The sequence below is a fragment of the Sinocyclocheilus anshuiensis genome, unplaced genomic scaffold (genome assembly GCF_001515605.1).
Source record: "Sinocyclocheilus anshuiensis isolate Anshui unplaced genomic scaffold, SAMN03320099.WGS_v1.1 scaffold669, whole genome shotgun sequence".
NCBI classification, from domain to species: domain Eukaryota; kingdom Metazoa; phylum Chordata; class Actinopteri; order Cypriniformes; family Cyprinidae; genus Sinocyclocheilus; species Sinocyclocheilus anshuiensis.
The window spans coordinates 558,097-579,210 of NW_015536499.1; the positions used below are offsets into that span (position 1 = coordinate 558,097).

Sequence of the window (21,114 nt, forward strand, 5' to 3'; positions counted from 1 at the left end):
GCCACGAGTACTAAGGAGAGATCACACATCAGCTGTGAGACGAACGGAGCGCGAGCGCAATCCTGTGACAGTCACAGGCGGTAAATACTTGAGCGCGTGAAAGAGAGACACAAGGCACGAACACTGTTCAAGAATGCATTGAATCGCTATAGAAATCGCGATTCATTCAATTCTTAGCGTTTTAAATCGATTACTGTCCGAAATCGACGATTCACAATTCAAAAATCCATGTTTCAAGATCGATGCATATGCATCGTCAGGGTTTGTAATCGATGCATCGAGAAAACGAGTGAATCGTTACACCCCTAACAGTTATATATGAGAAAAGGCCTGATGTTAGGGATTACATTTTATTTAAGGAAAATATAATTATATTTTCATAATGTCATATACATTTTTTTTTCAAACCTAGTCTGTGGGGTAAAACGCCCCCGGCCACTTGGGGTAAAATGCTTCCCACTGTGATAATTACTGTAGTTACCATGTTCTGAACATCACATCCTTTGTTTTTCAATCAAATGTAATCTATCTAGGTGGCTGAATAAAAATATTTGGACTTTATTTTTACAAATTATCTCAAGTTAGCATCAGCTAGCTAAATAGCTAGAGAGTTAGCATCAAGTTACAATATTGTCTGATTTTCAGCATGGTTATAAATAAACATTCATATTTATCAACTGTTAATTCCGCTTGTCATTTTCATTTTAATCTAAAACTGCTTGTACTATGATTTTGCTCCAAATGTATAAAGCAAATGACTTTGTCAGAGTTGTGGCATTGGTAGCACTTTCTATGAAGCCTGTATTTATAATACATTATAAGCGTATTCTCAAGGCCTTATAATGAATGCATAATGCATTATAAAAAAAATGTATAATATGTTGTTTCATCTCATAAATAATCATAACAACAATTATAATACATTATAAAATGTACTTATTTGTAGTTATAACTTTTTTGAGTATGATTATTTATAACGCACAATAAACACCATGTTAAATTCAATTAATTTATAGTGGATTATAAGTCTCATATATTGACATTATTTATTTAAAATCTGTACAGTATCTTACTATCTTACTGATATTACAGTAAATATAGTTAAAATCCAGTGTGCCATGTTACACGTTCATCTGATCAAATATATGATCTTATGGCTATTTAAGAAAAAAATATTATTTTTATTGTTGTTGTAGTTATTTATAAGTGGTCTTAGTCTGCTTTAAGTAAAGTAACAAGTTAACAATGGCAAGATTTGAGACTTATAATATATTATAACTATGGGAAATATAATCCATTGTAAAGTCCACTTGTGATGTAAAGCATTCTGGTAAATGAGTCCCGTGAAACACTATTCATGATTAAAACAGCTCTGAGAAGCAGGCTAAAATGGCATGGTTGTTTCAGCAAATGTGTTTTTATCTCACCTTTGCTTTTGTTAACACTATCGGTTGAGATTAGGGTGGGGTTTCATGTAAGTGGTACATTATTTTCAAACATGAGCATTAACCTTTTACCACCACTCACCAGACATTTAATTTCCAGACGTCCGCGACGCATACACCAACCGCTGCCAGATTCATGTTCATCTGTTTCAGATAAAACTGAAAATGCATTTTGAAAGTGTTTCAAGATGCAGCGTAATATCATTTTGCGGAAATTTCCCAGATACTACGCTTCAGAACAACATGTACTTTTTAATCATCAATAACAGAGGGCATTTATTAAATGTATGACAAAAAATGGTTAACACATTATTTTACAGTCCTGTTCTGCGTATACATACCATGTACGGTAACACTTTATTTTAAGGTGTCCTTGTTACACGTTACATGTACTTACTATTATAATAACAATTATGCATAATTACATGCAAGTAACCCTAAGCCAGAACCTAATCCTAACCCTAACCACATGGTAAGTACATGTAGTTCATTAATATTACTCATTACTTAAATGTATAATTACACTGTAACAAGGACACCTTAAAATAAAGTGTAACCCCATGTACTTATTGTTTCAATTACAATAACTGGGCAATAACTACGTACTAATCTTGAACCTACCCCTAAACCTAACCTTAACCCAAGTAGTTACCTTATACTACCCACTAATTTCTTGGGTAAGTACACTGTAAGTACACACATTGTAATATAAAGTGTAACCAAAAATGTCTTCCTTTACACACCCTTATGTCATTCCAAAGCCATGTGACTTAGTTTTTTCAGTGAAACACAAAAGGAGAAGTTTTGAAAAATGTTCACGTTGCTCTTTTCCATACAATGAAAGTGGATGGTGACCAAGGCCTGTAATGCTACAAAAAAGAAGAAAAAAAAACCATAACAGTATAGTAGCTTCAAACAACACACGCCCTGTATTTCATGCTTTCTGAAGTCATATGATAATTTGTGTGCAGAAAAGCCTGAAATTTAAGCCATTTTTACTAAAAGTCTTGCCTGACAGCTGTGGTCCCCATTTACTTTTGTTGTATATTAAATAAGTGTTCCTCGTAAAACAAAAAAGTAGAAGATATGAATGTGGGAATATGTTACAATGATTTCATGTTGTCTTTTTGTTCTGAGCATGTGATCTAGGGAAGGTTTTAATTTTTAAAACAATAAAGAGTTGAAATATAATCAAATCTGGTGTTTAGCTGGTTGTCCTAAGGCTGTGTTAATCTACATGGGCCGCTCTCTCTGCACACCTCGCCAACATGAATGTTATTACTCACCCTTGAGAGAGTGAGAATGGGTTTGTGGGAATGGGCTCCACCATCAGTAGAACGAGACTCGGGGGAGACGGAGGGCGCCTTTCCCCATTCCATTACACACAGGCCTCCGCTATAATGAAGGCGATTTTAATAGGATTTAATGCATGTGGTGGGGCAAGGTCCTGCTACCTTATGGCCCTGACAAAAGAATACGAGAGTGTAATCATCAAGCCTCATTCACCGGCAGTCCTGCACGCACATTGATCATCCTTTACCATCCTTCCCTTCTGGAGGTGAAGAGAAAGATTCTCGTCGGTTAGAGGACAGCAATGATACTGAAATGTCTCTGTCCAGTTTCCATGTTTTTATTGTTCACCTTCTTTATAAAATCGTGATCTGTTCTGAGCTGTGACACAGTGCTTAGCACTCTTGCTAGAGATGTTTTGAGCTTTGGCACTCATTTAGGAGACGAAGGTTTGAGTCTGACGTACAATGCATCTTTTTTTTCCAATTTCCCTGATAATTTCCTATGACTTTTCATTATACACACTAGATAAGTCTGTGAAAATAGGTACTGTGTTAATACATATTTTGAATTACACGTTGTGTTTCAGGACTGTGGTTTCTGTGTTTCCTTTATACAGTTCGTACTGTATATAGTGGACCTGATTCTCTTTTTAGTAAAATTTGAAGCCTTTCACCTCTTTCAAATGGTTAATCCTTTGTTTGGCTCTAATTTATAAATATTTTTTCTGAGTTTATTCTTTCTTTCAGCTACTTTTTTTTTTCTCTGTGCCTTGACCTCCATTTTGCCTTGACCTCCAGGTCTGTTCCTGTTCATTTGCAGGCTATTCACAGCTTCAGTGTAGATGCACCATATTATTGTCCGCCTGCTTCATCTGTTTGCTCTACGACTGTGTACATTATCACGGTTCTCCTCGGGAGAGGAGATGGTTCAATCCCAGCCCCTGCGCTCTGAAAGGACCATTATTCCTCTGTTTTTCAGGCCACGGGCCGTGGAGGTGTGTGTGTTCAGAGTTTGTGAAGTGTGTTTTGTGGTGTAAATCCTCTCTCCGGCGGTTCATTGGGCAGAAAGAATGGCCATGGCGGCTGTTTACTCTTTACCCAGTGTCCCCCTCACAGCTGGCCGGAGCACGCTCAGATGAGCTGTCGGCTCGCTGAGAGCACCGCCACTGAATGCTAAGGTAAACAAAAACGAGGGGAAAGAGAGAAAAACAGATGGAGAGAGAGGTGAAAGAAAAAGAGGAACTGCGTAAATGTTGTCGGGATTGGTTTTTCACGCTCTTTGGTGATAAAGATTTGACTTTTGGGGGTTTGGATCAGGGGAGGTTTGTACTGGACAAACACGATCTGTGAAATTCTATATTCTCACTTTATTTTAATTAAAGCAATTGCCACACCGTCCCAGTGACTAGGTATCAAAGACCAAGGGGGAAAAAAGTAAGATGTTTTGGCTAAAAGTTTTCTTCAGTCTCAAAAATGTATCTATTTATGTATTTATTTATTTATTTATTAACAATTATATAGGGGACACAACAACAAGGGTTTAAGGGAATATTATTGTTATTATTATTATTAAATTTATTAACCAAAGTTAATCTTAAAGCTTACTCTTCTGGTAGTCAAACTAAATATTATAGGAATAGTTTTGTTTCTTTTTGTTTTATAAGAGAATTACAATAATTTGGATGTCTAAATACAGTAAAAGAATATTTTGTATGGCTTAATTATTTTCTAGCAAATTCATTAAATCTACATAAAAAATGTAATTAAGTAAATGTATAAAAAATAAAAGCTACATACTTTAAATATACACATATAAACATACATAAAAAGGTTTGTTTTAAGTGATGAACATATTTTCCCCACAAAGTATTATATAAATTATTTTATTTAAAAAAACTGTTTGCTATCTAAAGAACAAGGGAATAGAGTGGGGGAACTATGACGTCAGAATCCGGAAGTGTAATTCACCGCGGGTTCCTTTGAGATTTTCCTGTGGGGTTTTTCAATTTATGAGTAAAATAAAGCCTGTGGTAAACATAACGTGACGATACTTTGGCATTTTGTTCTACAATGTAAATTACACACATTCATACCCAAATCACACATTTTGAAGCAGTTATGTTCATTTTTGAAAACAAAAATTTATGTTTTTAATAAGTAACTAGATAAGAACGTTTGGGCTGTGAGTGTGTGCAGTTTACATTGTAGAGCAAAACGCCAAATCATCGTCACGTTATATTTACCACAGGCCTTCTTTTACTCATGAAGGTTAAAACCCCCATTATAAAACCCCATAGGAAAATCTCAAAGGATCCTGCGGCGAATTACACTTCCGGGTTCTGACGTCATAGTTCTCCCACTCTATTGTACCTTTGTTCTAAAAGAAAGTAGTCAGTACCCTATTTATGGAAAGTGCAAGATATGGTACAGCAATTCAGTAAAACTTTCAGAGAGGTTTTGGGGGAAATTGCTCATCACTGGCAGATGTCCAAGTGATTGTTGTACGTCTATTGTCAATTTTAGACTGCTGAACTGTGGGTAACATGGGAAATAATTACATGGCACATTGATGAGGTGACTCAACAAGAGAGTTGACCCAGAGCTGACGTACATGCACTGATTCACTTTCAGCCCTAATATCGCTAAACCATCCGAATAAAAGAAAACGTCACGGCAAAGAACCAAACCACTGAACATCTTGTTACAATGATTATTTATTAAATTTAAAATATCTTTAGCACAGATTAAAAATCAGACACCTCCAACTATCATGGTTGTCATGAATTGAAAATAACATTCCTAAAAAACAGTCCCTCTTCCTCCATTGGATCCATAATCTCCTTCATAGAATAGTCTCTGGGTTGGTTATAAATGTACAGGTCATTGCATAGGGCTGAGGCAAAACTAACCACAATACTCTTGGGATTCGCTGAAGTCAGTCACTGCATGGCCATAAAATAAAATAGAGCAAGATACATGATATGTACTGAAAAAAGGGCTAAAATAAAAGATATTTGCCTTTTGTTTGGTTGTTACAGTCAGGAAACCAGGACACACTTTGTAACAGACAAAAACAGACCAATAAAATACACATAATTATTTGTTATTTATGTTCTGTGAGTATATGAAGTTTGGTTTTGAAATGTAGGGCCATGGTTCAAAATCCAGACAATTAACATTGATCATCCTCCCTCCCCAATATCATGCGGATATTGTGTTTGCCTCAACCCTCTTACAAAAATGTCTGAAGGATAACAAGGAATATGGGAAAAAAACACTGTGGAATGACAGCCATAGATATAATTGCTTATACCAAAAACAAGGTAAAATAAAATAAAAATCACTAATCTGTTCTTGAGATCATGTCTATTTGACCAATCGTTTTATTATGTTCCTTTTTCTCAATTCAGTTATTCTTTTTTAGCACATGCCATATGCGTTTTTGATTATAAAAGTACCTGAAACAATTGCTAGAGTGTCAGCATGCATAGCTGTTCGATATTTACAGATGTATGTACAACACCGAAGAACTGACAGCGGAGGTGGACAGATCTGTCACGACAACATGAGACCGATGACGGGAAAATATACACCATTTTTCTTAACCTTTTACATGCAGCAATGACAGAAAATTCAACACTACCTTTCTAGAAACAAAGGGATATTACTCTTACTCAGTAAGGTCATCACTTGCATTTTCAAGTGATTTTCTCTGCTGATTATAACGTGATGCTCTATATGACAGATACTCAACATTGTGAGTGTGTTGGAGAAACTACATGGAAAAAGGATCACGTCCGTTCACGCTGTAGAGCGACACCAGCACTACCGGGAAACTGAGGTACTAGTTAACAGCAAAAAAATGTCTGCCAACTATGAATTCTCAGCCAGCACAGGACTTTAATACTGATGGTAAAAGAGGAATTAAATCACAATTTGTACACTAGATACAGGCAGATTTTACCAGGTGTGCATGATGGGGGCGCCATTCCTGGGTTTAACAAATAAAAGGTGAGAAATTGTAGGTCATTTCCTTTCTGGAAATATTAAACCTCGTATAACGCGAAATCAAAAGAAGCACGCTTTTACTACAACCTAACCAGACACTACGAGCATATTTGATGGTAAATATACAATTATGCGGAGCAGGATTTTGGACCAATGAGATTTCACGATGGGCGGGACTACCCAGTACAAAATCGCAGAAGTAGAAACCATGCATGTTGCTTTATCGTATTCCGCCTGGTTAGGACATGGCGTTATCATCTCAATTATTTATTGCTAAACAAAACAACTTATTTGGATCTGTATGCATGAGGTTTTATATTGAAAATTGCATTTGATACAGGAAGACATTAGTTATTTACGCACGTAAAAGTGACAAATAGACTTATTGCAGGACTTCGGAGTGAATGGAAGAATCTTATGTCCATTTTCGGCCTTTATTATTTTTGAAAGAGGACGTACGTGTTTAAGTGTTGCTCTTTCTTTCATTTGCTTTGGTTTGGTTGTTAGTATTGCTGTAAAAATGATCAAACGGTTTTGGCGGTTTGCGGTTTTTTTTTTTTTTTTTAGAAGTTTGAATACTTCAGTATTTATGGTTCCTCAACTGGCTCACGACCCGATTTTGTTCAAATTGCGGACAGCAATGAAAAACTATGCTAAATTCTAACCATATAATTGCACATGGTTAGCGCAGCAAAGTAAATACTTATCAAGTGCTTGGAGAAAAAGCTTCCCATGTCTTTCATTGTTGGCATCAAAGGACGTTTGTCCAATCACATTTGTGATTCACATGGTAAAAACTAGCAAAATTAGGCAGATAACAACACACCTCACCCTCATCTTTGAGAAACCATGAATAAAGCAATGCAACATTAAAGACTTGTACGACAGACAGTTGTAGTCGTGTGTTGGGACGTCACTTAATGTCCAGTGATAAATCTTGGGTCCTGAAGCAAAACCAGTTGAGAACCACTGCTTTAACTGATCTGTAGCTCTATCGCTATCTCTGTTTTCTGAGCTGAGCTCTTGATAAATGCGAGCAGTACCTGGTCCAGCATGTTAATGCGTTTTATCATAAAGCTTATCGGCCCAAAAGGGCCATCAGGGTCGAGTGCCAGGAGGTTCAGCATAACGGCAATAAGATCCATGTTCTCTTATTCAGTCTGACAATCCAATCTCACCATCTCCCTCAGCTAAATACACCAATGCAGGAGGCTCATGGTTAGAATCGCTATTATTGTCCCACTGCTAACGGATAAAGGAAATGGTGTTCCAGTCTAGAGCCTCAATGGATCAATCGCAGATCTATATTTAGTGAGGATGCATCTGAGAAAGCTTGATGGGAATGTATTCAACGTTCAAAGTTCTAATAAAGCACATGTACTAAACCCCAACTGAACAATCGAGCCGACTGTATGGCAAGCATATCTGTAATTTAAGTTACAGTTAAGCTGTAATTCAGATGGCGATTACTGTAATAAAGTAGCCTAAGCTAACTGCTAGTTCTGCGTTAGCCCCATTCAGTTGGCGCAGCTCTAATATGGGGCTGCTGGGATTTAACCATGTGTTCTCCCTGCATCTCACATCCGCCAGGAAGTCTAGGCAGGCTTTGGAAATGGGCTAAAGCGCATTTGGAAGAGGGTTCGGATTCATTTCAACCCATTGTTTGGCTAAGGGACAGCAGCACGCTAGCCAGCGCTGAAATCACACTCTACATCCATTAGCGCTGGTAATCTCAGTCACGCTAGTCTTCACAGTGCGTCATTACAGAAGGCATTAGCAGCGCCAAGTGGCGGCTGGAATGGAGCATGTGCGCTCGTGAGTGTATTAGCATTAACTTTGAGCTGGTGGGCACTGTATTCTAATCAAGGTGAGGTGACAAGAAGGACACATGAATAGGTATCTGCTGAAAAATGCGTTTTGATGGTTGTTTGTTAGATACCAAACTGGTTTTCAGTGGTCAGACTGATCTGATTTGCTGGTTTTGGGTACTTCTCAGCTGGTCAGGCCAGGAGAACAGATGGCCAATCAGTTAAACACCAGCCTGGTCAGGATACAAGATCAGTTGAACTACCTCAGGCTGTTTTAAATAAAAATGTGGAGTCTAGCGTTAGCATACATGCTTAAAACACATACGTGACCATAAAGGTATAAAATATTGGGACATTATGAAAATCAATACTTGCAGACCATTTATATGGTTTCTAAACCTTTATTCTGGGTTTGGATTTCAGAGCACATTTGTTAGTCCTAATGAGCTAATCGAAAGCCAAGAGGCATTTTGGGCAATTTGCTCAGTCTAGCGGATTTTCCTATTAGAACCTCACCTTAATAACCAGGGAAATAATGGTAACACTTTTTTTTGGTGCATATGACAACATTAAATGTAATTACAAAAGCAGTGAATCCATAAAGTGCATCTTTGAATATTGACTCACTGTGTTGGGTTCGCTAGAGGGGTTGACTGACATTTTCCATCCTTTCATATTCCCAGCTTCAAATATGTATTAACTTATCACTGCAAAAGCAGGTAAGACTCCAGAAAGATCCATCCTTTTGATGTCATGTTTATTGCCATGCTAACCAAAGCAACATGCAGCATCTGTGTACTTCAAAAGACGCTCGGTCCGACACACGCAGATACAGAAAAACACACAAACTGGAGTTAAATGGGGATGAGTGCGAGAAGTTCGCTCGCTGAATTTCTGACTACAGCCTTTGCTTTCTTCCTGCGAGTTTGTGTGTGTGTGTGTGTGTGTGTGTGTGTATCTAACAAGCGTTCTGTCACAGTCTTTGCCAGCTTGAGCTACAGCTGTTGATTTGGCTCCTTAAATGAGCCAAAGTCTTTGTACTGTTGCGACGCGTGTGTATTTGCATCTGTTTAAAGAGTTGGCTGTCGGTGCACGTCCCTGTAAACGTCTGCCAGACGATCTCCTTAACGTTGCCCTGCACTTTTTTCAGATCGGAGACGCTCCTGCACTATTTGAAGATAAAGCGGCCATCTATTTCATGTGCATCTCACAGAAGTTAACTTCCTGCAGGAGTTGCGTGTGAAGTAGCACAGGACGGTTTCTTCGGTGAGAGGAGGGACATAAAAGACGAGTCTGGAAACATTTGAACTGCACGTCAACTCTAATTCTGTCTGACATGTTTTTCTTTTCCCCTGAATCTTTCCCCAAGACAGTTAAAACCCCAGGATAGTCAACCATCCCCGACAATTAGCCGCTGATCAGCCATGCGGAAAAGTGCAGAGCATCTGTAAGACGTGAAGAGTCATTTGTTTTTGTGTAAACTATCAAACCCGAGGGCATGAACAAAATAAACACAAAAGAGGCATGACTGGGGGCGTACATGTTGCGAATCGGACCCAAATGAGTCGTTTTGATATTTCATGAGTACTTCGTTAACGTGAGGGGGTGAGGGTGGAATTGCTAGGCTGACCTTTGAACCTTGGCTGAACACTATGATACCACTATGATCTTAAACCAATTATATGACAGATGTTGAAGCTGAAGGGTGTAATATATATTTTTCTCTCAAATGTTTGTTTGAGGGGGCCAGCATCTCAACTTTTGACTCAACCAATGGTGTGACATTGAAGACTAACTATTTTTCGAACAGTGAAAGAATGGAGGACTGTTTTCCGCAATTTCACTTGTAGCTGCTAGTTTGGGTTAGGGTTACAACTTGACCTTCACTTTTACATCTTAAAAAAAGTAATTCCAGTAATTGCTTCCTGTCTTAAAAGGGGTTCACACTGAAAACGATTAAGTCGCTGGAGTTTGCCAAAGTCCTATTAGCAACTGCAGTGTCTATCTGTATTAGATGGGGGATTGTGTATCTGCATTCCCATTGGTGGTCACCTAATTTGAACTCGCCAATGGTCTTTGTCGGCCTTGTCTCCTCAAATCGACCACTCTCATTGAAAACGACTGACTTCCAGTTGCTTGGCTGCTTCAAATCGCTGTCAGTGTGAACGGCCCTTTAGAGCTTTACATGGGGCCTGACCATTTATGCATGCATTACAGAGTATACTGGGATTTGCGGTATACGTCTCCAAACTGTCTTTAGTACCCTTCCATTGGATAGCTTTGTGCTGGATCCCTTTTTTAGGATTTAAATTTGTGTTTGTGTGTGTAAGTGTAGACGCCTTCTCCAGCAATGACAGAAAGTCCCCATTGACTGGGTGACATCCAGAAATCCCTTTGACATGAGATGAATGGACAGTTTTGGCAGGCTGCCCCACAGTCTTTGCAAGACTTCCCCAAAGCACGTCTTCTCTGCTATGTACAGTATCTACAACTATACTGTTTTTGTGTGTGTGTTGATCATTGTCTGTGATTCTTGGCAGGCGTACAAGAGATATACAATAAACCTGCCAATTGAGCACTTCTCAGTTCCAGTTTCTGAGATATTTTATCCTGTTTTTCCTACTTATAGAGCAGATAACGTCATTGCTATTGTAGTCGGTTGGTTTTTCTACTAACCGTTGAACCCTAGAGAGGATACAGCATTCAGACATCATGAGGTTTGAGTCCACCTTAAAAGCTTTTATAGAACTTGCCAGAATTGAACACTTCCACTATAAACCAGCTCATCTCGGTGGTTCCTAGACTAGTATTTGGCAGGTACCTATATGAAAGCATGCAGATTGTTGACGGCCATATGTCCGATGTACAAGTACAACAGGAACTCCATTTGAACAGGTTCACAGTCTGTCCCATGGTGTCTTTTGACAGGCTGTGAATCACTTCCCCCATCTCATGATCAGTTTTAGGGGAGAAAAAGCAAGTCTCGGATGGTTAGAGGTGTCTTTGGTATTGCCCCGACCCTTTGAAGAGGGTCACCCAGTTCTTCAGGCTCCATACAAGACCAACAGTATTTATTTTTGCTCACATTGCTTCAGTTTATTCTGATATTTTCATTTTTGTTTCCACAGCAACAGGGAGCGGCCACTACAGTCTACTGCGCCGTGGCTCCAGAGCTGGAGGGTATCGGAGGGATGTACTTCAACAACTGCTTCCGTTGCTTGCCCTCTCCGCAGGCCCAGGACCCCACGGCAGCCGTCAACCTGTGGGAACTCAGCGAGAGGCTCATCCAGGAGAGATCCACCCCCCCTCAGGTGCTCTGACCCCTCCTGGCCCTGTGATCCCCGTAGGGTCACCTACATGAACGGCACAGCTACATGGAGGATTCAGGCATAAGATAATCATTGTTTAAAGGGGCAAAAAAGATGAGAAGATGCAATTCTAAACTGTACAAGGACATTGGCAATCAAGCTTGGAAGTTATCTGGGAATCGGGAACTAGAACCACACGGACTGGGACTTCTGCAGCAGATAAAGAGATGCAGAGAGACAGCGAGAGATTCAATTCAATTGTGTTTCTCTTGTTCTCAAAGGCGTAGTCACTCAATCCTGCATTAGGGTTTAGATCACTCTGTAAATGTCTCCTTAACAAGCAATAACATTTGAGTTGTCTTTAGAGGGGGTCTATATGGTTTAAATGGATGTTTACGGAATACAAATACTCATCTGTTTGGAGACCAATGTCAACCTTTACGTCTGTACAGATAAAAATGTTGAATAAATGTTGTAATGGCGTACCCTATAAAGACATAATGCAGGAAATGTACAATTTGTGAACTATTTACAAACATGGTGTCTTCACATTGCTAAGAATAAGCCTGTATTCATATCCTGTACACAATATACACAAGATGCTGTTCGGAAAGAATTTGAATGCTGTTGTCTTTCTTTACCCCATCTGGCTAGAGCCTCCCAACCACCTTTTCTAAAATGCTGGGCTAATGTGAAGTACAATAAAACAGCATCTGGTACGAGAACCGGAGGGCCGTCAGTGGCACAGAGACAGAAAGAGTTTGAGTCCATGTGGTCTGGAAATATCTGGTGGAAGTTCCATTTTGAATTCCTTTTATTGTCCGGATTGCATCATCAAACATGCAAGGATGTTTCTAAATTAGTTTTTCATTGTTGGCGAGACATCTGACTGTAAAATCAGGGTAGAGTCAGTAGAAGGGGATTGTGGGTAAGGCTGAGGAATGGCACTCAGGTCGATAAAGGGTTTCTAATTTCTCTTAATCCTCCATCATCCTCCTCATCGTTGTCTTCATCAGGGGTGGATTTTGGAGAGGTTGTGCTTTGTGGCAGTCTTGGAGCCATAGGTCACCCTAAGCCAGAATCATTCCAGTGTTACACTGTCTGTAAAGAAAGAGAAAAAGAGATTCATTGAAAAAGTTAAACATGATTTAACAATCATTGTATATTGCTGGTGAGATTAGCATTTTTTTCCTGCCTTCAATCTAACACCTCTAACGTACAGACTCTAATTCATATTAATTGTTTCAATGAAACAATTTCAGTCAATCAAAACATCCCAACAGATATCACACGCACACACAAAGATTAATTAGTCTGCATCACATCTTAAGTTGTTTCTAGGCCCTAAAACTAGTGCTAGCCAATAGCGCTGAGAAATTCATTTATTGACGATTATAAGACGATTCAAGTAAAAAAAAAAAAAGATTAATCTATTCTTAATTTTATTCATTAATAAATCTATTCATGAATTTTTAAAAAAGTCCCTATGTGACATTTTACTACTACTTTTTTGTATCTAATAAATATAGTTAAAAATCACATTAGATTGACTGCGTCAAATATTGAGTTATGCCGTCAAACTGACCTCACAGCTACTATCTTAAAAGTTAAGTGAGTTGCACATGCATTGAGAATTTATTCAATAAAATCATTAAAAATAACTGGCTAAAAAATGTGTTCATAGACATCACTACTAATAAATGATACATGCTCAGCATACAGTACAAAATGTTTTTTACACACTACTTACATTTATTATTATAAGTGATGAAGAAACGTACACATTGTGATAACTAAAATAGCAAGAGTCTTTTAAATTCGAGGCCCAGTTCAAAGGACTTCTCTTGAGATTTAAACAAAGAAAGTCTCCTTGTGCGTCAGGGGTGAGCGAGTTCCCCAGGAGTGACATGAGCTGAACCCTTCCTCACCTGTGTGTTTAGCAAGGCTTTGACCATGACCCGGAACAACTCCATAAACAAACTGCCTGTCACATGCATTACTCGCTCCAACAGAGTAATTGACACATCAAGAAACCAATCATAAAAGAGCCTTTCACGCTTGTGCGGCCAATGGAATCAATAACCTGGACCAAGAGACAAGGATAAAAGCAACTCTAGCACATTTCCACACCAGAAAATCAGAAACAGCATTTCAACACAAATGCAATACAGATTGGGTTTAGTGTGTCACAAATGAAACAGGCTAAAGCTGTACAAAATATAAGCTTGATCTGTTCCCAACATGTGAGAAATGTGCAACCCAGCATGTGATTTGAAGAACTGGTTGTGTAATGCTCAGAGTACATACTCTCCTGCACAAACAGGGTTGCATAATGTACATGTAGATGCCGTACCAATCTCAGAGCAGGTGGCCTATCTGTGTTTGCTCCCACACACACACACACTGTATAAGGAGACCATGATGCAATGCAAAAATTGCACACATGGATTGGGGTACGATACTTGAAGATGGACAAGGTGTTCCCAGTATTCCTTGTAAATCCAAGGGAAAAGAGGTTGTCTGAAACTATGGCACTCATAAACAAACAAGCTCTTCCTTCTATATTTTCGAGTTGAGCGTGTGTGGGATTGGAGGTTGGGCGGCACTCTATTTCTGGTTTCACTCAGTCTCTTCCCTGTTTGCGCTCTCTTTCTTGTTCTATCTGTTCTCTCCAGAGAGGTAGAGAGGTCTGGGAGAGCTAGAGGCAGTAAAAGTGTCACCATGTAATGAATGGGCCCCTGATGGAGGGAGAGAAAGAGAGTTGGGGAGGGGCGGGGGAGGAAGAGGAGAGACTGGTTGTTATTTGTCTGAGATTGAGGGAGGATAGCTAATGATGTGAGGCATGTAAACTTGAAGTGGCACTAAACCATTTGTGTATGTGTGGGAACCGGTGGGACCGCCCTGATCCTAGATAACGGGAGATAAAGTGGGAACACAGATGTAGTGTTTCTGGGCCAGCCAGGTGTCACATACTGTACACATTGTTTGCAAATGGCTGAACATAGATAGGAAAGCTTCCAGTTGCGCAGAGTCTCAACAAGGGTACCACTCCACAAGGTCTTATCCAGGGGGCACTGGAACTAGAGGGATTCTTGTAGGACACATCCCCAATGTCTGATATTATGTTTAGTGCCTCAGTTGGCTTGCATTGAAGCACATTTCAAACAGATAAAGGTGCCAGCTTATCCCTACCGTAACGAAGAATCTGATCAGAGCATCTGTGCGCAGATCTACTAGGAGGAGCAGATCTGCGCTACATCTTTGCATTGATTTCCATCTCCTACCAACCTCTCGGCTATCTATGATCTATCGAGGTTACAATAGCAAGTTATGGGAGAATCTCAACTCTTCACTGCAGCCACATAGAGCCACCCTTAAACACTTGGCCAAGATTGACAATCGCCTGACCAATAAAAAGGACACACGAGATTTCTAAATGCGTCTTAAATGCACCCAGAACAAACAAAACTCAATAATAACATGCACTAAATGATGTGACAGTGTGCTTCAAAGACCACATTGCAAAGACCGCTCGATCTTGCAGGTTTGCGCCACAGGTGACAGGGCATCTGAGCTTTCTGCCGCAGGGTCTTCTGGAAAACTGTTGGCTCCATGTTGGCTTGCATCCTCTGCTCAAGCCGCTCTACCTTTGGGGAAGACTGGGTGGCCATCATTTGGGTTTTATGACCCTTTTCTGCCTCCCCAGCAGGAGGAGCAAATGCTCAGCTGGGTCTAGGCAGACGCTGGTGATATTGTTCTCCTCAAGGCGTAGATTCACATATAATAAAAACAAGAGCTTTGCCTCCAGAGTTGTGCCAAGTTTGGCCCCAATGAAATACTAGTTGTTATTCAGATTCACAAGAGTTTATTTGCCAAATATGCAACTAGACTACAGGGCTAAGCTATTTGGAAACTAGTCATTGTTTGGGAGTCTAGAGAATAGGCATCCTTTGATAAGAGTTTGATTGAGTGTGTTCAGCTCAGGTCAGCAGTATCTAAAAAGATAGTCAGGCTAAGATGGACAGGTAAGTAGAGGTCAATCCCAAAAAGATCTTATCCTACAAGTCAGGGATCAAGAAGACCCCTTTAAAGTAAAACACTTGTTTAATCCAAGCTTTCTTTTCCCAAATCCTAGAGACACTGTGTGAAAACCTGCAAAAATGATCTCAACTGCTTCTATAACCATGCATGTTCTGCCAAGAAGGCCTTTGTGTCTGAAGCACTGGAAGATTCATGAGTGGATGTTTTTCTCGTTTCTTCAACAGAGCCTTATTGATCATTGTATTTGAATCATTTGATAGTTAATCAATGTTTTTTTTTTCTTTCAGCACACCGGGCAAGTGCACCATTTTTCAAAGGCAGGTCTTGATCCTGGAAACAAACTAATTATACACACTAACTCACCTCAGTGCACTCAATCTAGCTTGAATCATATTTCACAGTAACATACATACAACTACCAAAAAAGTATTTTTAAACATGCCAACATAGTGATTTCATTTGGATATGTACCATGACATACAGCTTTTTTCTACATTTACCATAGTACTACTATTTTTTGGACATTCTTTTTTTTCTTTTCCATCAAGCTTTGGGTTTTATTTATTTATTTTTTGTCTCCTCTCTGTGACTAACTTGAAATAACTGTCTAGTTGTGGTACATACCATCTATGCAGCAACAACACAAATTTCCGAGGTAAACCGTAATGTAAAGAACTTCAGAGTTACCGATATGCTGATAAGCATTATACGGTCTTGTCCAGGGCAGGCCAGTGTAGTGATGCAAGACAAAAGGTGACTTTCAGAGGTAAACGGATCTCCCATTGACCCCCAGTATATGTCTGCATCACTTCCTGTATGTACAGCCCTGGCTGTAACCAAAAGCCTTTCCCTGAACACTCACAATATATCCGCTTAATCTACCCCCATTTACAACGACACACCCAATCTGTATCACTCTCCCGTTCCCTCTGCCTGTTTAAATAGGGGAAGAGAGGCAGTATGACATCATGTCCTGTAACAAAGCCATCATTGCAGCTGATAGTCTGCGACTGCATGCCTCTTCTCTGACCTGTTCACTTCGATTCTGACCATTCTGACACGTCCGGTCCTGCTCCAGGATGGGCGGCACATCTGTGAAAAGCGCAGACAGGCTGGAGAGCTGTACCACATGCCAGGTGTTTAATATCAGCACTGCGTGGTGCAATTACCCCGCAGAAATGAGCTTTTAATTCCGTTTTATTGGCCCAATATTGCTTCTGGTGTTTAGGTTTTTAAACATTATAATTAGTTTTGAAAAGATTGGTCGACCTCATTCTATTCCACAATACCCCATGGCTTTAAACAATGCTCAGCGGTGGCATGGATGCAGGTTTCTGGAACCGCCTGGGTTGCGGTGAAACACGATTTTAATAGCGCAGGAGAGCTTTGAGACAGCTGGCTAGAGAAGCACTTATTGGTGAATATGGAGAATTAATGCTGCTAAAAATATAAAAAGAATATGATTTTAGTGTTTTGGAAACAATTTCAGTAACCTATTTATGCAAAACGAACAGGAAGCAAAGGGGGAAATGCATTGAACAGACCTTTTGACTACACACAATGTGCTTATGCCACAAAATTGTCTATTGCAGGGCTTTTCAAACTTTTTAATGCTGAAGACCCCAATTCAGACCCATTTATACTGTAATTAGTGATGCATTATAAAGGCAACATGTTGTTCTCTTATTAAAATATTACATGAAAAATATTTAGAGTATATATATATATATATATATATATATATATATATATAAACACACACACACACACAGGATTATGATAATATATTATTGTTAGTTGTGTTTTTTTTAAACCTGTTTAAAACAACCAAGCACAATAATCTTTTAATCCAAGTAGTTTATTATTCCATTGAAATGAATATTGGCTGTAGGAGAATAATTACATCTTATTCTTAAACTTGCACAGGCTTAGTGGGCTGTGAAATGCCAAAGTGTGTAGATATTTTTAATGAATATGATCAATCGTATGGCTCTCGGAGGAACAGATACACTCGATAGAGAGATGCGACCTGGAAAATTTATGATCCACGGCCATCCATAAACTGTCACCTCTCCAGCGCTCGAGATTAGCATGTGATTAAAATGTAGGTCAATATTTATTAAGAGCCGTTATAAAGTCAATGTTAGTTTTATGAAATCCAGTAGCTGACTGCGAGAGAAGTTTATGACTAGATAATACATTTATTAAGAGGTAGTACGCACCATGACGCTGTTTATAGGAGACGCATTTATATTCTGTTTAGTAAGTAAATCTATTTTTGCTAAGTTTGTGGGTGAGATTTAAAATAATGAAAACAGCTTGCTATGTTCAGTCCAGCAAGAATAGTTTGCTCCAAAAGTGAACCATACTCACCCTCATGTCATTCCAAGCCAGTGTGACTTATTTCAAAAGAGACGTTTTGTAGAATGTTCACGCTGCTCTTTTACATGCAATAAAAGTGAATGCTGAAGCTCCCAAGCCCGAAAAATGAAAAAAAAAAAGCACAATGAAGGGTAGCTTTTCAGCATATAATGAAGTAAATGTCAATCTTTTCCTCACACAAATCTATAATTCTATTAAAATTTCCGAAGTTGGAAATAAAACAAAGGTTATTGGAATATACTTTACAAGAAAGTACTATTTTCAGTCTGCGTACTTCAACATTTCCTGTTAATTCAATGAGTTACTTGCTAGTTCTTTATAATTAATTGTGAAATTTACCACCAATTTCTGAGTGAAAATTGTTTTTACTCCATTTTTTTATTTGTTTATTTATTTTTCAGTGCAGAAGACGATGATACCCTTTTTTTAGGTTTGTAATGCCATCATTGTAAGTGAATTAAAACTTTTCATGTTTGGGTGAATCATTCATTAATAAAGAGCCAACTATTTACCTGCATTTAAAGACTTCTGTAACATGAACGATTACTTACATTTCACTGCTGGTCATATATATTCTCTATATAACCATGTGTGAGACAAATAAAAAATCTTGAATCTTGATTAGATTAATTACAGGTTTTGAACAAGGCCTTTCAGAGATCTTAGCTTATTTATTTATTCATTTACTTACAGTAATCTTAATTATTAAAAATAATAAATAAATAAACAACTATTTAGTACTTAATGGCCTGCATTTAAAAATGGTCAAAACTTTGGTAACATGAATGATTAGATTGATTATAGAAGCTTTAACTAGTTTTGAACAAGGCCTTTGAGAGATCTTAGCTGAATTTATATCAAATGTCTTGCACAAGTAGATTCTGTCATCAAAGAAACGTTTCAAAATGCGGGGAGAGTTTCAACACACCCCAGAAAGGAGATACTAATCTGCTGTGCCCCTCTTTTCCCTTCATGTGTGTGTGTGTGTGTGTGTGTGTGTGTGTGTGTGTGTGTGTGTGTGTGTGCGCGCATGTGTGAAAGTGTGACATACTTTTACGCACTCAACAGGGCAGTGCATGATGAAGTGCACTAACGCTCGCCTGCTATTATAAGACAATAAGATAACAAGCTCTCTTATTCATTCAGAGGAGAATTTCAAACGGCAGAAATCAGAGTAAAGTACGACCGCCTGAGCTGGGACATTTTTCCAAATTTATCTCTGCTGTCTCTTGACGTTTTAGTCGAAATACCGTGGGTGAAAAAGCTCTGTTTAGCGCGAGACGAGTTGACCTTGTAAACCTTGACTTGTTTTGTTCGCTCTTTGTGCGGAAGCGAGAAAGGGAGGGCGGAGAGAGCAGAGGAGAAGTCGTACCTGTCATGCCTTTCAAACAAAAAGAAAAACGAGCATTCGGCCCCAAGTACAATTATTCCCTGCTGTCTGGAGATTCATCAGAGAGAGAGTGGCGGAAAAACTGCGGAAAGAAAAATGGAGAGTACCAGAAATCGTGCGAGTGCAGAGAAAGGAACTAGACGGACATCGAGGAGAGATAGAGCGAGCGGGAGAGAGGAGCTAAAAAGGCAAGAAGAAAGAGGATTTGTCAGTGTGCTTTAGTGGAAAGCTCACAGCTAAAGGCTGAGGTGGCAGTAATGAAACATTCATAATCGGCACAGACACGCTTCAACACCCTCGTTGACACACTGTTTAAGTACTGCCGCCACTCCAAGGTCACTTACACACACACACACACACACACACACACACACACACACACACCCACCTGAGAACAACCAAGAGTGAACAGTGTGAACGGGAGCATTGGCTCAACACACTCCAGTGTCACGGCCATCATGTGACTGTTTTTGAGGAGGCATCAGTTGGAACAACATAATCCAAAAAACATAAGACAAAAAAAAAAAAAAGATTTTTAAAGGGGTCATATGATGCTGCTAAAAAGAACATCATTTGGTGTAATGAAATGTGTTTATGTGGTTCAAGGTTAAAAAACACATTATTTTCCACATACTGTAGATTATTGTTTCTCCTCTATGCCCTGACTTTCTGAAAAGCGTCGATTTTTTCAAAGCTCATCGGTCTGAAAAGCGAGGTGTGCTCTGATTGGCCAGCTATCCAGTGCGATATCTCTTTGGATTTGAGACTTTAGTCTTTGCAACTTTTGGGATCTTATATATTCACGAACAGCTTGTAACACTCCAAAGAGAAAGGAAAACTTGAAATTGCATCATATGACCCCTTTAACAACATAGCATTTCTTTCTGTCTTCTAACAATGCGTTTGGCAAGTAAACAGACCAGAGTTCAAATCCCTACTTCTTATTCTTCTTATTATTTTTAGGCTTTGACTTCAGTTTAAAAGTTTTTTTTTAATTTTTTTTTCCAGAAATTGATTGTAGCTTGATTGTAACATTGAAAGAAGCATTTTCTGTGAAGCTGCTTTGAAACTATGTTTTATGAAAGTGATCAGCTTGAACTGAATTGATTGGACTGACAAGTGAATGTGATTTCTTTCAGAGCTTTTTAGACAAACTGTATTTATTTATTTATTCGACGTCAACTGTGGATCATATTTGATCAAAATATAATATTTGATGAACTGTCAAATGTTCTCATTATTTTGTAATTATAATAAGCGCAATCTGTAATCGCTGCCTAACACATTCATTAAGTCTGCTTAACTAAATTCATGACGCTAACTAAACGCATAACATGTCTTATTTTATAGCTGTATATTTTTGCATTATGGACATTAACATAAAAGAATACTTCCTAATTGTAACTTTTTTTTTTTATTTTTTTTTTTTTTTTTTTTTTT

The 21,114-nt window shown here is 38.8% G+C and overlaps 2 protein-coding genes across 4 annotated transcripts in view; one reads left to right on the forward strand and one right to left on the reverse strand.

The window, feature by feature from the left end:
• Positions 1 to 12,580, forward strand: part of wwox (WW domain containing oxidoreductase) — a 278,900-nt gene extending 266,320 nt beyond the window's left edge. For both annotated transcript variants that reach the window (XM_016486570.1, XM_016486594.1), the window contains one exon: positions 11,682 to 12,580. In XM_016486570.1, coding sequence (XP_016342056.1) covers positions 11,682 to 11,873 — 192 coding nt within the window. In that variant the 3' untranslated portion in view covers positions 11,874 to 12,580. The remainder of the gene's footprint in view (positions 1 to 11,681) is intronic.
• An 80-nt stretch (positions 12,581 to 12,660) lies between these two features.
• Positions 12,661 to 21,114, reverse strand: part of LOC107688821 (transcription factor Maf-like) — an 80,252-nt gene continuing 71,798 nt past the window's right edge. For both annotated transcript variants that reach the window (XR_001634272.1, XM_016486606.1), the window contains one exon: positions 12,661 to 12,962. The gene's annotated coding sequence lies outside the window, so the exon portion shown is untranslated. The remainder of the gene's footprint in view (positions 12,963 to 21,114) is intronic.